A 21,360-nucleotide genomic window follows, 5' to 3' on the forward strand; every position below is an offset into this window, starting at 1 on the left:
ACTCAGTTATTTAAGACATTTAGGTCTCACAGGCTTTAGGTTTATTTCCATACATATTTATTCCATGAACATTGCCTGTAGACTGTTTAAATATTCTCTATGAAGAAATCAAACTTTTCTGAGAAGGTGAGTATTAAAGCTGAATACACCACTAATTAAAACCACGAACCTTTTCAGTACCTTTTAGTTACAAATGTCAAAATGTTTCCATCCACTTCCAGACTCAAACAAGAGACAGATTATTTTTGATAAACTCTAGTATTTATTAAATTATAAAGTCTGTAATCAAAAAAAATGTGGATCAAAAGAAACCTCAAACTACAAGGACTAGACAGCAAAGCCTATGGGAACGCCATGAAGTGTGTTACAGACAAGATTCCGAAACATAAATTATAAGCTGTGTTCTTTACATTTCCATTTCAGTAACTTTACTATTACATAGTTGTTATTCATCTATTTTAAAAATCCCAAGTTCACATCTATTCTCACATTAATTAAGCTTCCTGTTCATACTGATATCAGACATCTCATAGTGCCAAATTTTAGTAATGGTCTTATGTCAGTCCATGCAGAAAAATATGACACAATGCACGAGTCAGATGAGGACTGTTAATGCACAGATAATATACACACGCTGGCCAAAAGAATGAAGATATTTTAAAAAACTAAAAAATAAACAGACCTCAAGAAAACTGGGTTATTACTAAACAGCTCTCAACTATTAACACCCAAGTTCCTTATATTAAATAAATTTCTCAACAGAGACATGTTAGACATTTTAATTACAGGTCTATCATTCCCACACCCCTTCCCACCCCAACTCCCAAAATGCACTACTAGGGATGAGTATAATGTTACGTGGGCAGAAATTTACAGATAATCATTTTTACCTTGAGTGTGGATCTGAAAACTTAAAATTTAAACTTCGGTTACTGTGCACTGTCCATCAGGCCTTCTAGATCTGACACTGACACTCACTGTTCCACCCCCTGCTATGGATCGATCAGTTCCTGATCTATCAGATCGATCAGATACTGTCTGGTTTGCATTAGGAACCAAAAGTCTCTGTTGGGTCAAGGCGTGTTGTGCAACAGGCGCAGATACATCCTCATTATCACTACTGGCATCTGATTCGGTTTCTTCAATGGAAGTGTCTGGTGCTGGTACCCTGCCTGAAGATGGTGATTCGTGATCTTCTTCTCCTTCCCCCCTATGACTCCTTTCAGCTGTGCTGTCTCCAGTGAGTTGTAAATGAGCAAAAGAGTCTTCTAGAGAAGTGCTTGCATCAGGGGATGGTGTTGCAGGGCTTGTTAACTGGCCATCTACTGACGTCAGGGGCCTGACAGATGATGACACTAGAGGCTGAACAGAAGCTCCACTCTGTGCTGATACACTGTCCGCTCCATCAGCAGAGCTCTCTCTTGCTAGGTTTACGGTATTAGCATCACAGTCCAGCCTAAGTCCAGCGACTCCCTTCTTTGGTATATCTATTATATCCCGCTTAATCTTCCTGCGACGTCCATGTTCGTTTCTCCTATATTGAACCATATTTTCAAGATCAGCAACATACAGAAACCCGGCAATTAACATTTCAGTGCTCTTTTTACCTTTGGAAAAAGCATCTTCCAGCTCTCTACTAGTACGCTCATCATACTGCCACCACCCATTTCTTCCTTCATAATACCATGCATATTCACCATTTCCTCTACTTGCTGCCTTGAGTTCTTCTGGTGACAATAAGGTTGGCTTATCAAGGAAATCCTCAGGAATTTCTTGTCGGCAGAGGGCACATCGTTTTCCAAGCCATGAAGCTCCCTTCACACACAGATAGCAGAAGACATGCTTACAGGGTAGACTGACTGGGTGAACACATGTTTGCAGACAAATGGCACATTCAGGGACCGTTAGAGAAGGTGCAGTATTAGAACAGGACTCGTTTGCTTTCCTGTTGGTAGGAAGCATGTTTATTGAGTGATCAATTTCACCACAGCCAGCCATCCTGAGAAAATGAGAAAATACACACAACATTAAAATCTTCTTTCATCTTCTCTAATATCTTAATTCAACAATTCAGAAAACACTATTAAGCACCTGTTGTATGCAAGTCACGTCCTAGTCAATGAGGATATGAAAATTAGAGAAAAAACTCTTAAGTTGTATAGAAAAACCTTTTTGATTTGTGTTAGTTTTAACTTATGCAAGCAATGAGGCATGAAAATTCAAGCCAAAAATAAAGATACAACCAAACTATAGATTTGAAATAAATATACCATTTCTATTCACTCACAGAATCTATAAGAACTAAATGAAAAGACTTTATGTAGTCCACCTAGACAGACTTTTACAATCAGAAAGTAGTTAGAGAAACAGAAAATGACTAAAAGTAATTCAGATTACAATTGCACAAAGTGACAGATTTTGTAGCCCTTTAGGGTATTACCAAGTGCAGTTCTGCAAATGTATTAATGTACTTTTGGTACCTGACAAGTAGACCATATGAAGTCAAGACTAAAGCTGAAATACCCGAAGTTCCCTTTCCCTGCTGTGTAATCTAAAAACACTGGTTAGTCTTCTTGTTCCCTGTCTGTGAAACACTTCTAATGGCCTTTTTTGTTGTTGTTGCTGCCTTTTTCTAAACCATATATGTACCCTTCTTGCTATACTCTTTCAAGATAATCTCATCTATACTCAGGGTTTCAACTGTTATCTATTTTTCAATTGCTACTGATTCACAAGTTGATAATCACCAGCCCAGGTCTCATCTTTTAGCCCAGATGTATACCTTCTAATTCCCTATTTCAGATCTCTTCTTGGATGTCTTGAAGGCACAAATGGCATTTATGATCTCTTTCCTTCTTTCTTACTCCCTAAATGCCCTCCCCGAGACACCACTATTCATCTGCTTTTTCAAGCCAAAAATCCATTACTGAAACTGTCCTTCTCCTATCCCCTTCTCCATCCAAAACATCAGCAAGAGTTCCTGTCATGGATCAATGGTTAACAAATCCGACTAGGAACCATGAGGTTGCGGGTTCAATCCCTGGCCTTGCTCAGTGGGTTAAGGATCCTGCATTGCCGTGAACTGTGGTGTAGGTCGCAGACACAGCTCAGATCCGGCATTGCTGTGGTTCTGGTGTAGGCTGGCAGCTACAGCTCCAATTAGACCCCTAGCCTAGGAATCTCCATGTGCTGCAGGAGCAGCCCTAGAAAAGGCAAGAAGACAAAAAACAAAACAAAAAAACACAGCAAGTCTTACATTTCATCTCCTAAATATCCCATGAGTCCTTCTAACTGTCCACCTCTACCCTTCCATAGTCACCAAGTAAACACTGTTTATCAAACTACTGCATATGCCTTTTAATTGGTCCAGCCTTACCCCTTGCTTAAAAAGTTAATTTCAGGTTAAAGACAAGGATCTAAGTGCCTTGCATGGTCTGGATGCCAGCTCCCATGCCAGCCTTACCTCACACCAAACTTGCCCTTGATCAGGCAGGCTGCCGGCCACACTGGCAACTCCCTTTAACAATAGGTTTTCTCTATAAGCAACATTTCTTCACTTCTTACCTCTCACACTCCCCATGGACAAACTACTACCCATCCTACATCTCTCTTGAGAAAGCTTCCATGACTTCATAAAACTTAGGTGGGAAGAGCCACTCACTCCCCTCACCCCCCAAAAAGAAAAAGCTCTATAATCACTAAAGCTCAACAAATGTTATAATCATATAAGATCAGAGGAGAAAATGACACAAATATTGAAGGTGCCCGGAAAAGGAAGGAGAGAGGAAAAAAGACAAAATTTATTAAACTGAATGTATGGAAATTTAAACACTGACATAAAATTTGGAACTTCCACCATACAGATTCAGATAAACACAGATTAAAGTACTACTAAGGCCCATATACAATGCTGAGTATTGATGGATCTAAAGATGAGTAAGATACATACCTAGTCTGTTAAATAAGGAAACATACAAGCAAACAAATAATCATAATGTGACCTGATTTCTGCAATAATCAAAATGTGTTATGATACTTATTACAAGTAAAAATGATGAGAAAGATGAGAGGATGGACCTAGGTTTGAAAAGGAAAATGTGGGGTGCAGGAGGCTGGGGAGTAGAGATTCAAGTCAGAGACATGTGCAAAACACTGAGTCACATAAGCAAAAGAAAGAGCAGGAAATAAAGCTGAAAAGGCAACCAGGTGCCAAATACTGAAAGCTTTATTGTGCGTGCCCTTGTAAAGAAACATCTGATTTGGTTTTATTCCATAGTAATAGGAAACCACAGATATTTTAAAGGGGGAGAAAACACTAGAGGGATAGACCAGTGAAAAATGAAAGATTGAGAATGGAGGTGAAGATCTCACAGAGACTGGAAACCATTAATTAACTGCTGCTTAAAATGGGTGTCAATCTCTCTAGTTGATTCTACCATTTAAAATATGGAATATTTAGAATTTAATCACCATAAGGATCTTTGCTCCGCCCTCCCCCCCCCCCCAAGATCAGGCACTCAAAAATTTGTCCAATGGTTAAAAAAGTGTAATCAGTAAAAATGATTATGCTTATCTCTCAGGCTTTTATCACAGCACATCCAATCAAACAACAATCCATTCTCTTACTGCTTTTTCTGTGTCCTTGGTTCCTCGTTAGACAAGGTTCAAAATGATATAAGTTTCTGAAAAGACTGCACTTATCTAGAAAAGGAAGCAACATAGTCTCAATGGAAAGAACTGATCTCTATGAAATGCTCTTTTTTTCGACTTTTAATTTCATTTCCAATCATCTCCTTTACCAGAAACTTTAGGTTACAGAACCTAGTAAAATACAACTTTTTCATAACCTAAGATGAGCCTTAAGGCAACCCATATGACCTCTTGATATAAGGCATTACAGGAGCTTCAAAGTATTTTGAGATAAATTTTTGCCTTCAAAGATCTAAGTTAAAACTGGAAAGCATATGCTTCTCAACTGGTCAATTCATATCCTCTAGAAAGAACTGGCTGGGCACAACAAATTTTGTTAGGCTCTCAAAACTCATAGGTATTTAAATACAAAATCTTAGTACTTTCTAAAACTGCAAGAGGAAGAATACCACATATTTCACTTGTCATTTAGCAAAAGACACAGCGTAATTATGTCTACCCCAGGTAATCTTACACTGTGGTAAAAGTTTATGTATACTACTTTCTTCCTTTCCTTTTTTTAAGGGCGGGACTCATGGCATATGGATGTTCCCAGGCTAGGGGCTGAATCAGAGCTGTAGCTGCCGGCCTACACCACAGCCACAGCAATCCCAGATCCGAGCCATGTCTGCGACCTACACAACTCACGGCATCGCCCGATCCTTAACCCACTGAGCAAGGCCAGGGATTGAACCCGTGTCCTCATGGATGCTAGTCAGATTCGTTTCCATTGAGCCACTATGGGAACTCCTATATATATACTACTTTCAAATTCAGCCGAATACTATAAGCAGTGCTCACTATATCTTTAAGATATTTAAAAGAAAAAAAAAAATCACTCTCACACCATGCTTCTGGGACTCATCAGTAAAATGAGAAAAATTCATGTTTTGACTCACACTTACCTCTTCCAAGAGATCTAATACATGTTTGCCACAGAGTACATAAGAAACACTTGTTGACTGAATTTTGCTTCTCATTTTTCTGTTTAATGGCAAAAGCTACATACATACAGATCATTCTCAGGAAAAGAACAACTCTGAAAACAGTTGTAAGGGACCTACTTTTAATTTGTCAGGTCCTATTGCTACATTTAAATCTCAATATAACTTTAAACACTTTGGTAACATAAAGAACTAAAATTAGCTGTAGAAAGGGAGAACAATTAATACATATATTGTCATCTCTTTCAAATTAAGTTAAAGAAATCAGTTGTCAATGAAATTCTTGAAAATCTTTTTTAAAAAATTTCCATATTTATTTAAGGCCCAATTAAGAGAAAGAAAATAGGAAAGCCCTCCATCCAATAATAATAATAATAATAATAATTTAACTGAGTAAAGTAATAATTCAACTGAGTAAAGAGATATCTGATTCTAACCATAAGGCAAAATGCTGAAATGGGCTAATGCTCATCACTACTTTGGAAAAACAAAAGCAACATCTCATTACGGTAAGTCCACATCCTAAACTACCTCAGTATGTTCTGGGCAAAGGAAAGGCCAATACATTTCAAATTTAAAGAAGGAAAATAAAAAGTCTCGTGATATGTAAATAAAATATCCAACAGGGAAGTTAGATGAACAACACACTTTTAAACCCAAACCCTGTTGTAATTGTTTTAAATAAAATTGACCCCAAAAGTCAATTTTTCCATTAGATGCAGTTATCTACAAAGTTTTCAACCTAAAAAATTACTCTCCACCCTGTTCAATATGATCAATGTATTATCTGACTTACTCTTGCATGCTTAAATAAACCTAAACATACAATTTTTAAATTAAAAAAAAAGCAATTATAGCCATCCCAAGGGAAGACATGAATTATAAAAACCAACACACTTAAAAAGGCAAAACAATTCATTTTGGGCAGGTTATTTTCCTTCATTAGAATGAAGACAAGTTGGATAACCTTCATCAGAAAACAGACACAAGACAATTAAAGCTTCAATATTTCACCTGAAGCACGTTTAACTATCAATTTGCCATAGCAAATTTCAAATTCTGATTCTGTTTAGCCCATCAAGTATACTCCTAGTCTATTACCAACTAAGAAATGGGGAGAAAAACTTAGTAAATACTTCTTACTTAATTCTGAGGTAAATACAGTGGACAAGATACCATCAAGATATACAACAAGATAAAGGCAAAGCAACCCAAACCACTAGCCTGCCTATCTATAAGACACACTTCAAGGTTATTTTTATTAAAATTTTAATCTATAAAACAATTTGTTTTGCATAATGTCAATGATCCTCAAATAGGTTGGAGACCAAATGTATACAGAGGATCATACCAATATGTGAGTAAAGAAATGCTTTTTTTCTTTCCTTTTTATAGAGCAAAGATTTAATAAAGAGAATGCTAATGAGAGAGGTATTCCCCAACTAATAAATGTCTTAGGAAGCCTCAGAAGTTGTTTTGAAAAAAGGAGTTTATTTCATGATTATTCTTATTGTTCATAAATAAGAATAATTTATTATATAAGAATCTGTAATAAAGTTAGTACAGCTATGCTAAAGAACATAATAAATATATCACTCATTTTCCGACTTTTTTTTACTAACTGAACTCAATGTGATATTATAACTTTTAATCATAAATCCTTTTCTTCTTCTAAACTATGTAAAATATTTCTGAAAGACAAATAAATGTCCACTAATGCTAAGCCTTCTCTTCAACAAGACAAAACATAGACAGATATGGGCAGATTTAGTGGAAATCTCCAAGTATTCAGATTTTGTTTAATCTTAAAGACATCTAAGTAAAGGAAAGATAAAATTATTATAAATGAAAAAGATATTCAGCTTACATAGTACGAAAGAACTTTTTGACAACAATAAAAATTACAAACATTAAAAATGAATGCCACAACACCTTTTGGTAAGTACAGATCTTCCCAAAAAAAAAAAAAAAAAAAAAAACCAAAGTTGAGTTCCCTCATGGTACAGCAGGTTAAGGATCCAGCATTGTCACTGCAACAGCTTGGGTCACTGCCATGGTGTAGGTTCGATTCCTGGCCCAGGGAACTTTCTAATGCCATGGGTGTCACCAAAACAAATAAAAAAAATCATCTTCCTCAAAACTTTGACCATTTTTTAAAAGAAAAAAAAAAAATTTCTCTGAGAATTTCTGTTGCGGCGCAGTAGAAATGAATCTGACCAGTATCCATGAGGATATGGGTTTGATCCCTGGTCTCCCTCTGTGGGTTAAGGATCCAGTGTTACCATGAGCTGTGGTGTGGGTCACAGACTTGGCTCAGATCCCACATGGCTGTGGCTGTGGGGTAGGCTGGCAACTATAGCTCTGATTTGACCCCTAGCCTGGGAACTACCATGTGCCACAGGAGCGGCCCTAAAAAGCAAAAAAGAAAAAAAATTCTCTGAAGCTAAGAATTAGCTGGTGTGCTCTCCCCTGGAAATCTGGACACATCTGGGTTAAAGTCTTTAAGAGACTTGTTCAATCTATTTTTAACAAGTGTCCTAGCAGATTATTCTCAGAGAAATTTGGTAAACAGTAATCCAGGGAAAATGACTTCATCCCTCTAGTTCTGTTTCTTCATCAGTAAATGATTACTACTATTGTGATTAAATTCAATAATCCAAGTAAAATACCCAGTAAGTACCTGGCAATATAGTAGGTACTAAAGAAATACCCATTCCCTTTACCAACTTTGAAGTCTCTATTTCCTACTCCATACACAGGATTACTCCCTGACTTCCCTAAGATACCTTGATATTTAGGCAGCTGTGTCCTTCCCCATTCCTTTGGCTTGAAAAATAAGTCCCAATTTTCTCAGATTGTTAAAATTCTATTCATTCTTTGAGACCAAACCAAAAGGTTTCCTGTTCACTCTAAAGCCTTCAAATGGAATAAATCCTAAAGCATTTTATTGATGCCTCAAATATAGTATTTCTGCTCCTTTATAATTATTATAAATGTGTCTTTCTAATCTATAGTCTAGTTTCTTGATGGCCAGCACCTAGACTATCTGACCTATAGGATTTAAAAGTATATATATTTATATACAAGTTTGTCTATCTTTATAACATGTGTATATATATATGTGCGTGTGTGTGTGTATTGATCTACATGTATATAATAGATAACATATGAACAGGGTGCATTGTGGCACAGTGGAAACATCCAACTAGGAACCATGAGGTTGCATGTTTGACCCCTGGCCTCACTCAGTAGGTTAAGCATCTGGTGTTGCAGTGAGATACGGTGTAGGTTGCAGATTCAGCTAGGATCCTGGTTTGCTGTGGCTGTAGTGTAAGCCAGCAGCTATACCTCCGATTTGACCCCTAGCCTGGGAACCTCCATATGCCCTGGGTGTGGCCCTAAAAAGCAAAAACAAAACAAAACGAAACAAAAAAACCCACATATGGACAGGATTTTAAAGAAAAGTGCTTATTGGTCTCATTCTCAACACTAAGAATGATATGATTATGCTTTTAATGGGAGCATATAATCAAAGCATCATATTGGAAAAGTAGACAACAATAGCTACATGTGAAACTGGGAGAACATGTGAAATAGTATCTACAAGGGTCACTCTTTGGTCAAGTATTTTAAACAGTGTAATCACCAAGACTCTAAAAGTAAACGTTCACTGCATTTTTCATGAGTGATGTCAAGTTGGATACTGTTCCTATCAACATGGAAGATGGAAGTATGATGTTCATCACGTAAAAAAGCTTCTTCAATAACAAAACGAAGTTCAATATGGGCAAGATCAAGATAGTCTTAACATTTTAAAACATATTTCACAAAGAATAACTGATAAGAAAACAAAACTAGTAAAGCTGGGTACTAAAGTGAATCTAATATGAATTAAAATGCAAAAATGTACTAAATTAAAAAAATCAATTTAGTGAAACAAAATTTTAATAACTAATGTTTTATAACCCATAAGTCCTTCCTATTTATAAAGGCTGGTACTGTCTGCTTAACTTGATTACTTAAATAAATTACTATGTAAAGAGAAAGTAGAACCTAGAAGACCTGGAGATCTTTTCAAGTTAGCTTTCCATGAGTAAATTTCTGTCTTCAGCTTCATTTTTTATAAAAATCTTTCCCTATGAAGAGAATTTTGGAAATCTACATTGATAATATTTTAATGTGAATAAAACTGACAATGCAAAGATCTAAAAGTCAATACAAAATGCTCATTTTGAATAATTAGAACTAAAAAAGACAGATACTTGATTTATGCCAATCTTCTCAATTTACTGAAGCTTTGGAAAAATCATGATGCCATACTTACATTTCTATTACAGATCCCACAGATGCCTGTCACAAAAATAAACCATCATGTTCATGAGCAACCAGTCAGTTTGCAGTATTTTCTCTTCCATTGCTGGATCATCCTGTGCTGCAAAAGAAAAAATTTCAGAATCAGCTTTCCTACAGACTAATTAAGATCACGAAAATCAGTCAATTAGTATGGTTCTTTCATTTAACAAAATTCAGTGGCAGATTTTATCTTAAAAGTGGAAAAATTACAAAACAAGGAAGCCTGTTTTCACCACTGCTATTCAACACTTTACTGGAAGTTCTGGCCAGCTCACTTTATACCAGAAAAAGATATGAAAGGCAAACAAACTGGTAAGGAAGAAGTAAAGCCAAATCTATTTTCAGAGATAGTAAAGTTTTCTCTATTCTTTATATAGAAAATCCCAAAGAACCCCCAAGAAAGCTACTAAAGCTAATAAATTTAGCAAAGCTGCGAGTTTTAAGTTCAATGCACAAAAGTCAGTTGTTTCTATATTTAGCAGTCAACAATCCAAACAGGAAATTAAGAAAAAAATTCCATTTATAATAGCATCTAAAAGAATAAAATATAAGATATCAACTTAAACAAGGAGGTGAAAGACTTGTATATTGAAAACTTAAAACATGGCTGAAAGAAAACCGGAAAGACAACTGGTGCGCATGCATTGAAGGCTATTAAGACTATGAAGATGACAGAACTATCCAAAATGATCTACAGATTCAACATAACTCTTATCAAAATTCCAAATAGCCTTTTTTCTTTTCCAGAAATGAAGAAACCAATTCTCAAATTCATACGGAATTGTGAATAGCCCCAAACAGTCAAAACAATCTGGAAAAAGAACAAAGTTGGTGAATTCACATTTCTTGCACCCCTGGCCCAGGAACTTCCATGTGCCACAGGTGTGGTGGTAAAAAGAAAATAACTAAAATTTAGTTGATTCACAATGTTGTGCCAATTTCTGCTGTACAGCAAAGTGACTCAGGTATGCATATATATACATACGTTATATACACACACACACACACACACACTCATTCTTTAATATTCTTTTCCATCATTGTCTATCCCAGGAGATTAGATATAGATCCCTGCGCTATAGAGTAGGACCCTCCTGTTTATCCATTCTAAATGTAAGAGTTTGCATCTATTAATCCCCAAATCCTACACTCTCTTGCCATTGCTGGTGCCCTAGTTTAGACTTTTATCATCTCTTGGACTACAGTTCAGACAGATTATCTTGCTTCAGTATCATCCACTTTGAAAATAAACTAAGTCTGTGAGTGTGATACACTTAAAAAGAAAACTGAACCTTCCATATTTGAAGCCCTATATGAGCTTTCCAGCCTATAAAGGTAGAGCTCATTAGGACAATATCCAAAAGCCTTAAGGACCTGAAACCTAAATAGCTCTCTAGTCTTATTTATTTCCCACAGCCACTCTCACAGATTAATACTCTAGTCATAGTAAATTACTCAGTTCTCCAAATTTCCCTTTGTAGTTCTGTACTTCCTCCTGTCTGGTACAGTCTCCCTCTCTTTTAAGGCTTATGAATGATACCACCTTTCTCTAGCTCCAAAAAGTTGTTCCCTCCTCTATATTTTTATAAATTTTCTATTACTGAATTTATCACATGCACTGCAACCATAAACTCCCTGAAGATAAGGACTCCTTATATCTCTAAGTGGCTAGTAAACTGCCAATCAAGTATTGCTGATGAATTGATATTTCTTGGACGAATGAAAAAAAAAACTAACCTAAAATAACTGCTGAGAGAAGTAAAATATTAAAAACTAAATTTATTTACTCACATAACACAACATTTGAGTTCTGACTGTGAACAGGCACCACCCATCCATAAAAGATATAAAGATATCTAAGTTCTAAATTCTGTCTATAAACAACCTAAAATCTTACAGGAGTTACTACATTTACAAATATAAAATTCATGCTATATCTTTTGACAAGCACATCATTTACCCAGCTATTATTCATTGGCAATGAATTATCCAGAATGCAGATAAAAATCCAAGAATAAAACCAATTTTAGTAAATCTTGCAAGCTAAGGAGATTTTCCAATTCCTATACCCCACGGCTAAATATTAAAGCTGACTCTAAATGGGTAATGTTGGGGGGAGGAAAATGAACTAAAACCTATGTAGTAATCTAGTTCCTACCTATGACAACTGTGGTCTCCAACCAGCAACATCAACATTACCTGAGAGTTCCTTACAAAGTATATGAAGTCCGACTCCCTATCAACAGAATCAGATCTCCCAGGTACTTCACATGTATAATAAAGTTTAGGAAGCACTAGTAGACCCATGATATCACCGAATCCTCAAAATGACTCATTTACAAAATGACTCATTTATTTTATAAATGAGGAAAACCAAGCCCACAAGGATTTAACTCCCAAATCATAAAGCTATCAATACTGGGAAATGGGATTCAAATTCAAGTATATCTCTAAAAAAATTTTCCTCAATGTGCTCTGTATCTAAAAGAAAAGATCTAGAATAGCATATCTAATAGAAACATGATGCAAGCTAACATACGTAATTTTAAATTTTCTATTAGTCACATTAACAATAATAAAAAGAAACAGGCACATTTAATTTGAAGAACAGTTTTACTTAACCCAATATATTCAAAACATTACCTTTCTACATGTATTTAATATAAATTATTTATGTGCTATTTTACACTCCCATATGTGTGTGTACACTCTTTGAAGTCTAGTGTGTATTTTACTTACAGCACAACTCAATTCAGACTAGCCACATAACTTGCTCAATAGCTCCATCGTGGCTGGTGACTACCATAGGGCACAATGCAGGTTTAGCATGTCTTGCATATGGAGAATTTTTTTTTCCCAACGACAACAAATTTACTACAAGAATTAATAAAGAAAATGAACTCTACATTACTTTACTCACATCTTTGCTGGCACAGATAAAAAAGAAAATTGCACATTCTGCTGTGATCAAAAATGATGGTTTAGGTCCATATTTTACCCAACAGGTCCATCAATTACAGCCTCTGAGAATTATAATGCCAATTGGGCACAACATAAGGGATGGCACATAATAGAACAGTCATGTTTTAAGAAGCCCCCAGAAAACGTCTATGTTTGAAACAAAAGATTTTTTTTAAAAATGGCAGGAGGGGGAGGCTTTTAACTTTTAACCAAAGATAAAAGAATAGTGTAATCCTAACTACAGGCCAGAATTAACTTGGCAAACATAAATAATTCAAACATACATAACTCCTGTCTCAACGATTTATAAACTATACACCAAACTCAATATATATTCTAACATGCAAATACCAATTAAGTTTAATAGGTTAAGGCTGCTTCTTAAGGGGCAGTTTATACAGAAACAACCTATTGGGAAGCTAACATAAAAAGAGAAGAGACTTCAAACTAGATAATTCTGCCTCTTAACAATTCTAAAGAAAAATGGCAGACTAAATTCTAAAACATATAAGGTTTTAGAGATTATCAGTGAATTTAAATCATTTACCCACTCAACTAATTAAATAAGTATACATGAAAATGAAGTAACACGGTATTATTTATAATTTGTGGCAACTCAATGAATTCACACTCCTATTATTTTCACCTACTGTTACTTTCTCTGAAAATATCTAGGATTAATTACAATTCCATTTTTCAAGTCAGTTACAGAAAACCAAGATTATTTTTTTTAGATTATAGATTCAAATAAGTTATTATCTTTTAAAAGAACTAATCAAGGAAAAAGATAAGCATATAACAGTTAAAATAACAAGTTATAAAGATTTGAAGATTTTCAGTATTTTCCCAATTATTAACAGCTAACGTTTGATAAAAAGTCCTTATTTTACTCAAAATACATAAAACAGACTGTTCTATATAAAAGACCTCAGTGATAGAATAGAAAAAATTCTACAAACCTTACAACTTTTGGTGTACAAAGTCCAAAAAGAAAAAATTAAAAAAAAAAAAAAGAAAAAGAAAGGACCAGTAAAAGAAGGGACAGAGAGAGAGAGAGAGAGCTCAGGTATAATGTAGCAAATACATCTTTATTATTTCTTAAGAGCCCCAAATTGAGCGATGTAACTAAATGCCTTAAAGTCTGCATTTTCAGTTTTCCTTCTCATCTTCTGTTAAAACTCAGCTTACAGAAAGCATACGTCATACTGTGAAACAAATGTCTTCAGACAGAACTCATTTCAACTAAAAGGGGTCCAATACTTTAAGGAATTTAAAGAATTATTTCCATCGCTCCATAGAACTCGTAAAAAAAAAAAATCACTGTATGGCAATCTCTGGGCTTCACAACCTTCATACATAAGCATTAAACCTTTACATTTCCGTACCAAAACGTGGGCTTTGCATTTGAACAAAACATTAAAGGCAAATGTGAACAAATGCTGTCTTTTAATCACATCAAACAGAAGCTGCACAGACTGAAACCATTTTGTAAATAAGAAAGGCTCTGCTGCCAATTATCTGTGTGACCTTGGTCAAGTCAAAACTCCATGTCTTAGTTATTTCACCCTACTCCACACTTTCATAGTCCTAAATACTTTAACTAACAGCCATTTAACAACAGGTTTTATTTTAATTAACCCAGAAAGTAATAAGCCATGAACACTAAACAGTCCATAAATAAGTGCAGGTAGCAGAATGTAAATAAGGTGGTATCTATATTCACAAAGACTGTTTCTAATCCAGCTGGTTGCATAAATTCAGGCTCAATAAGAAACCAGGCAAGAGAATGGAAAGGGTTCAGTGTCTGCTGCTACCAACACTGGGGGGAAAAAGCATTTCAAATACTCAACAGTGTGTCAGGTGTTTCATGCTAGTAAACTGCTAACTCATAAAACAATATTCTCTAAGCAAGCCAATATTGTGAAAAGATTTAATACTATCTTTTCTTTTATTAAGTCAAGAAATAATTTTTAGATCCTTTCAAAAAAATAAAAAATAAATAAAAAAAAAACTGCCCCCTGCTTCTGTTAATTCAAGTTGATGAAAGCTGAAACAAAATACTTTACCAGTTGACATATGTCCTCTAAAAAAACTCCCCCCAACCCATTTCTTCTTTTCTTCCTCTTGTCTTATGACCAGCTAATAGAAAAAAAGTTTGTTTCCCTGATGATTACAATTCTACCAAGTTTTTAATCAGTAGATATCAAAATCCCACGAATGTTTACTATTATTTTCATTTTGCCCACTACTTACATTGGCCTATTTGAAGCATAAATTCTAAATCAAAGACTGGGCTTAACCAAATGCTCCAATTTAAGGTGTACAACTTAAACACATCCGAAATCTATTCCTAGAGTGGTTTTTCTTTCTGTTTTCCCTTTAAAATTAGATTTATTTGACCTATTTTCATGTGCTTTTAAAGCACCAGACACTCAATACAAACATTTGCTGCTCAAAAAAACAGCAAAGCCAACATCATAAATCCTGTCGTTTGTGTAGGTCAATGTCTTCCTCTGTCCTATATGCTATGTCTTTTAAAAAGTCTAAATACAGATTTCCTTATTAAAAAAACCCGAAAAGTCTTAAGTCTTCCAGTTTCTTTAAGTACATACTGCTTTCAATGCGAATGTCATACTTTCACATCTTGTTTTATAAGTACACACATCGCAGGGGAAGGGGTCCACCGGGGCACCTGAAATGTCAATCATACATAGACAAACTGTTTTTCTATCATTTCCTGGATAGCTTTTCTCAATTCCACAGTTTGAATATTACAAAAATATTACTGAAACTTGAGAAGTGCTTACTAAAATGGCACTTAGGAAAAGAAATAAAAATATACTAAAAGAGATATCAAGGAAAAAAAGATCTAGTTGCCAGTTGTGGATGTAAACTCAAAACAATTTTTCTGCCTTTCTCTAGACGCCCAAGGAAAATAAAATAGAACAACAATGGAAGATTCGTACTCTTTCAGACAGGATGGGGGGTAGGGAGAGAATTCCGCACCCAGCAACCAGAAGAACAAAGCAACAGCCTCCGCTTTTAAAATGTACTAAGGTTTTGGAGGCCCAACGGGTACTTAGAGATGTCTTAACAGTTCCGATGCTTTAGTAACAGCGCTGGGCTTAACCAGGATAAGGCAAGGAACTGCTTGTCGTATTAGGCAAGACCCAGAAACTCAGCAGGAGAAGGAGGGAAAGAGAGAAGAAAAAGCAGCCAAACATGCTCCAGAAAAAGACAAAATGCAGGAACTATACGCCCTGACCCAAGGCCCGGGTAGAGGCCTCTGCATGGGAAACAGGAAGTAGGATACCCCTCAAACCATGGCCGCCCCTAAATCTTAAAGCCATAAAGTCCTCGGGTAGGAGTCTGACACCACCGCTGAGGAGAGACAGCGACAAGGCAGCGACAAGGAAGAGGCTGCGCAGTAATGGCCGCTGCTCCGCCTCTCGCACCCCGGCCGCGACCAGCTACCGGCGGTCGCCCAGGGCAGGGGCTGCGGCAGCCGCGGGCAACGCAGAGCTCGTCACTGTCTTCCTGCCTGTGACAGCGGCCAAGGTGGGGGCGGCGGGAAGCGATGAGCTGTCCCATCCTGCCTCGGCGCAACAGCCGCGGCCGCGCCGGCCCAAGGGCGTCCACCCACGTACCGGCCCCTGACCCCAACGCCGCCCCTCTCAGGCCCTAAGCGCAGGGCAGACCCGGAGTGCGTCGCGGTTGGAAGTGACACCGCGAGCTATCACTAGTCTCCCCGAGTTAGGATCCCAGAGTGGCTGACTTTCACCCTAACCCCCCGCGAGGGTTTCCTCCCCGACTCCCACCTCTCTGGCCACAGCCGGCCGCCTCGCAGTCCTTTCTCTTCGGCCTCGGATCCCGCAGCGGCCGGGGACGCGCGCGGCCGTCACGTGACCGCTGGTCGCGTCGCGGGGGGCGGGGACGCGCGAGGCGGAAGCAGCGCCGCGCACCGGGGAGCTCGCGCCAGCCCCGCCCCGGCTTATTTCCCCAAGTGCGAGCCCTGAAGCTTTCAGCAGGGTTCGTTCCTCCCTTATGCTACCTTCGGGGCCTTGCAGTTTTGCTGCTTGGATCTTTTTGACTGCTTTATATTTTGCTTTTCATGTAGTTAGGTGCTGAAGAACTCTGAAAGGACGAAGGACCACCAGAGAGATTTGGGGCCGAGGCAGTAAGATGCTGGACCAGTAGGTGGTGCTGCTGAGAAACCCAACTTCAAGACCCAGAAGAAACCCTTGGGTGCCTAACTGGATGTGGGGGTGATGAGTTCTTGGCAAAACTGCTTCTTCTTTTTCCAAAAATAAATAAATAATTTTTTTTAAAAAAGTCCTTTAGGAAGTTCCAATTTATTCGTCTGAGTGGTTGAGCAATCTTTCCTTTAGGGCCTCTTTTTCTTAGACTAGGTCATAGGAAGCTGGAAGAACTGATTGTATTTTCTTAGTCGTAAAATGAAAAATGTAGAAGAGCATGCCTTTTATCTTTAAAAGAATATCTTTTTCGACATTCCTTGCCAGTATCTTCTTAGTTGCAATGCTGTTGCATTTTGACCTCTCATTAGCTGGTTATTCAAGGTTGGGAAATGTTCAGCATTCTTATATATGTAGAAATATGTGGGGAAATATGTACATTTTCTTTTATTCTTTCTGTCTACCTATCTATCTGCATATCTCTCCATCAGAGTGCAAGAATGGAATTAACAGGAATCCCACTAAAATGCCCTTCCAGGCTTCTCACTCTCAGCCAGACCTCATAATCTTAGTCATTTCAGTGAATGGCTCCATCTTTCCTTGGTCAAACCTATCTTTAATTTCTCTCTTTCTCTTACGTCTCATATTCACTTTGCAAGGAATCTGTTGGCTCTTCCTTCAAAACACATTGAACATCTGACTACAATCTACATTAATTCTCGTTTGGATTATTGCAATGGCCCAGGGACTGGTTTTCTTGCCTCTGTCTTTGCTTTCCTTTGATTCTATTACTAACCCAGAGGGCAGAGTAAACTTAAAAAAAAAAAACAGATCATATACATCTCTGTTCGAAGTCTCCCATGGCTTCCCAAAACAAAGCCAAAAACAAAGTCCTTAACAATGGCGACTCCCCTCCATTACCTCCTTGACTTCACAAAGTGTTTGCTTAGCTTCGCGTTCAAAGAAAACTCTACATACCTTCTCAACCTCAGTCTCTGCAGTGTTTCTCCTGCTTGGAACGCTCTTCCTGATAGTGGCTTCCTCCCCCTGGGCTCAAATGCCATCTTTTCACTCAGGCCTTTCTTTGACACTCTATTTTAAATCATGACATTTCCACATTCCCAACATTTCTGACTTTCCTCCCCTTTTTCTCTTTAATACTTAGCACAATGTAGGGGATGACTTACTTTATTTAACTTTATTGTGTGTTTCTCCACACTGGAATATAAATCTCTCAGTGTCAAGATTTTGGTTCTATTTTGTATTCCAACTTCCATAATAGTATCTGACACAGAGAGGCTCTCTGTAAATATCCTGAATGATTGAATGAATATGTGCACATACCTTTGTTTACTAAATAATATAGAAATGAATAAAAATGTTATTTGTCAGCAATTTATACAAAAAGAGGAGAATCAAGTGTATGGAATGTTATGCACCCCACTGCAACGGCCACCTGAAAGATAGGATGAGCTGCTCTCTATGAGAGAGGAGGGCACCTCTCCATACTGACAGAATTGTCTGAAAAGCAATTGGTTTCCAGTAATTGTTAAAACACCCAAACTTCCAAATGGTTTACTTAAAGAAATAAATAGGAGCCTAACAGATTCAAGTCATCTTTGTAACAGTGTTACTGTCATTGGCATTCTATTTTCAAAGATACAGGAGTTAACAACAGACTGCTAGGAATTGCTCATTGATCATAACCTACTGTCTGGGAGTTGCTATTGTGGCTCGATGATGAACCCACCTAATCTCCATGAGGATTCAGGTTTGATTCCTGACCTCGCTCAGTGGGTTAAGGGTTGGGTGTTGCCGTGAGCTATGGTGTAGGACACAGACTTGGCTTGGATCCTCCTGCATTACTGTGGCTGTGGCATAGGCTGGCAGCTGCAGCTCTGATTTGACCCCTAGACTAGGAACTTCCATAGGCCGCATGTGCAGCCCCAAAAAGAAAAAAAAAAAAAGGAGGAAAAAAATCATAACTTACTGCCTATTTCCTAAAAGCATATAAAATGTGTTTGTGAATACCACACATCTCCTCCAGGCACCCCCTCCTTCCCATACTATTCTCCCAAGATATAAAAATGTTTGATGTTATTTGTTAATTGAATAATCAAATATTTTTTCTGTTTAGTTAGTATCTGAAAGCATCTATGAAAACGTGCATGAAAAAACATCATGTGTTACAGTGGAAAATGTTTTGAAAGCCATTGATGTAGCAAGTCTAGGGCAGTTGTTTTCAGAGTGTTTCATTGTGTTCCCTGCGGGTCCTTGAGATCCATTTAGAAGATCCCAGAGGTAAAAATGATTTGGATAATAATACCTACAAAGACTTTAGCTTCTTTGTCCCCCCCCCCCCCGCCATTTTTCCCTCTTTCTTTTTAGTACAGTGGAGTTTTCCAGAGGCTACATGATGCATGATATACCAAGAGATTGAATGTAGAGACAGATTTTAGAATTTGGCCATATTAATTAGGCCAGCTATTAAATAGATTTGCAAAACATAAAATAATACTGGGAGTTCCCGTCGTGGCTCAGTGGTTAACGAATCTGACTAGCATCCCATGAGGACGCAGATTCCATCCCTGGCCTTGCTTAGTGGGTTAAGGATTCGGCATTGCCACGAGCTGTGGTGTAGGTCGAAGATGCTGCTCAGATCCTGCGTTGCTGTGGCTGTGATGTAGGCCAGCAGCAACAGCTCCGATTTGACCCCTAGCCTGGGAACCTCCATATGCCGCAGGTGCATCCCTAAAAAGCAAAAAACCCAAAAAAAAACAAACATAAAATAATACTTCCAAGTTAACTTTGTTTTGAAAAATATAGTTATTTTTCAGAAAATATTTATGTGCTTAACATTAATGTGATGATTTTTATGAATTAATTTTAATTGATGTATTAATTTTATGAATTTAACAAATTAAATATTTCAAACAGTTCTCAGTTTTAGTTTGGTAAATATTGGTGGGTTAACATCTATAAATAACAATTCTTTTGAGCCTTTTCTAATTTTTAAGAGTATAAAGTGGTCCTGAGACCAAAAAGTTTGAGAGATATAGTTCTAGAATAGTCCAGAATAGTCTGGGACAGTTTCATGCACCAACCCTAAGCTAGATTTCTTCCCACATGCCAGCAATCATCTAATCACTGTGGACACAACTTTCTCATGTTTCTGGAAACAGAACAAACCAGATTCAGGAATGCACCAGTGATTATAGCTAGCAGATGATAAAAATAAATCCAAGGGGAAGTTTTGGAAAACAATCTTTCAGCTGAAGATTTTGCTCCAAGAGCTGCTACATAGCTTGGTCTCTGTCCTACCATTTGATATTGTACTTACAGTAATCAAGTTATATATATACTTTTTTGGTAGAATTTCTTTTTCTTTTCTTTTTTGTGTTTTTCTTTTTTGCTTTTTTTTTTTTTTTTTTTTTTTGCTTTTTATGCACATGTGGCATATGGAAGTTCCCCAGGCTAGGGGTCAAATCTGAGCTGCAGCTGCCAGCCTATGCTACAGTCAGAGCAAGGCAGGAACAGAGCCACATCTGCAAACAACACCACAGCTCACGGCAACACCGGATCCTTAACCCACTGAGCCAGGCCAGAGATCAAACCCACATCCTCATGGATACTAGTCGGGTGCACTTCCTCTGAGCCACGAGGGGAACTCCTAGTAGAACTTCTTTATAGGAGTTCCCGTCATGGCTCAGAGGAAACGAATCTGACTAGGATCCAAGAGGATGCAGGTTCAGTCCCTGGCCTTGCTCAGGGGGTTAAGGATCCAGTGTTGCCCTGAGCTGTGGTGTGGGTCACAGACACAGCTCAGATCTCACGTTGCTATGGCTGTGGTGTAGGCCAGCAGCTACAGTTCTGATTCAACCCCTAGTCTGGGAACCTCCATGTGTCATGACCGCAGTCCTAAAAAAGACAAAAAAAAAAAAGAAAAAAAATTTACTTGTAAATATTAGTTAGACAGATTTTCTTATGTTTTTCTTTTATCTAATGTGATAATCAGTGTTCTCTCTTTGACTAATTTTTATTTTTCTATTGCAGCCCCAGAAGCTACAACAGAATTATGACAATTGTGTGCCTGAGAAATAGTCTGACATAAAACAGTCACTGAGTCAGATTTTATAGTTTGACTATAAAGGCAAACATGACTTTCCTAACCCTGATTGTATATCTATATGATAGACGTATTGATTTTTAGATGTCTTCTG

The 21,360-nt window shown here is 37.4% G+C and overlaps 1 protein-coding gene across 3 annotated transcripts; it reads right to left on the reverse strand.

Moving 5' to 3' along the window:
- Positions 1 to 242: 242 nt before the first annotated feature.
- Positions 243 to 16,874, reverse strand: RNF146 (ring finger protein 146). 3 transcript variants are annotated; one of them, XM_047759114.1, is made up of 4 exons: positions 16,766 to 16,874; positions 9,958 to 10,065; positions 4,627 to 4,701; positions 243 to 1,999 (listed from the first exon to the last, which is right to left on the reverse strand). In XM_047759114.1, the coding sequence occupies exon 4, from the start codon at positions 1,996 to 1,998 to the stop codon at positions 919 to 921; it is 1,080 nt and encodes a 359-aa protein (XP_047615070.1). In that variant the 5' UTR covers position 1,999; positions 4,627 to 4,701; positions 9,958 to 10,065; positions 16,766 to 16,874; the 3' UTR covers positions 243 to 918. The 3 variants fall into 3 exon arrangements, with proteins under 3 accessions (XP_047615070.1, XP_047615054.1, XP_047615061.1); XM_047759098.1 differs by lacking the exon at positions 4,627 to 4,701; XM_047759105.1 differs by lacking the exon at positions 4,627 to 4,701 and having other exon boundaries at positions 9,958 to 10,060; positions 16,766 to 16,872.
- Between the last annotated feature and the right edge of the window lie 4,486 nt (positions 16,875 to 21,360).

Source organism: Phacochoerus africanus, chromosome 2, assembly GCF_016906955.1.
Source record: "Phacochoerus africanus isolate WHEZ1 chromosome 2, ROS_Pafr_v1, whole genome shotgun sequence".
NCBI classification, from domain to species: domain Eukaryota; kingdom Metazoa; phylum Chordata; class Mammalia; order Artiodactyla; family Suidae; genus Phacochoerus; species Phacochoerus africanus.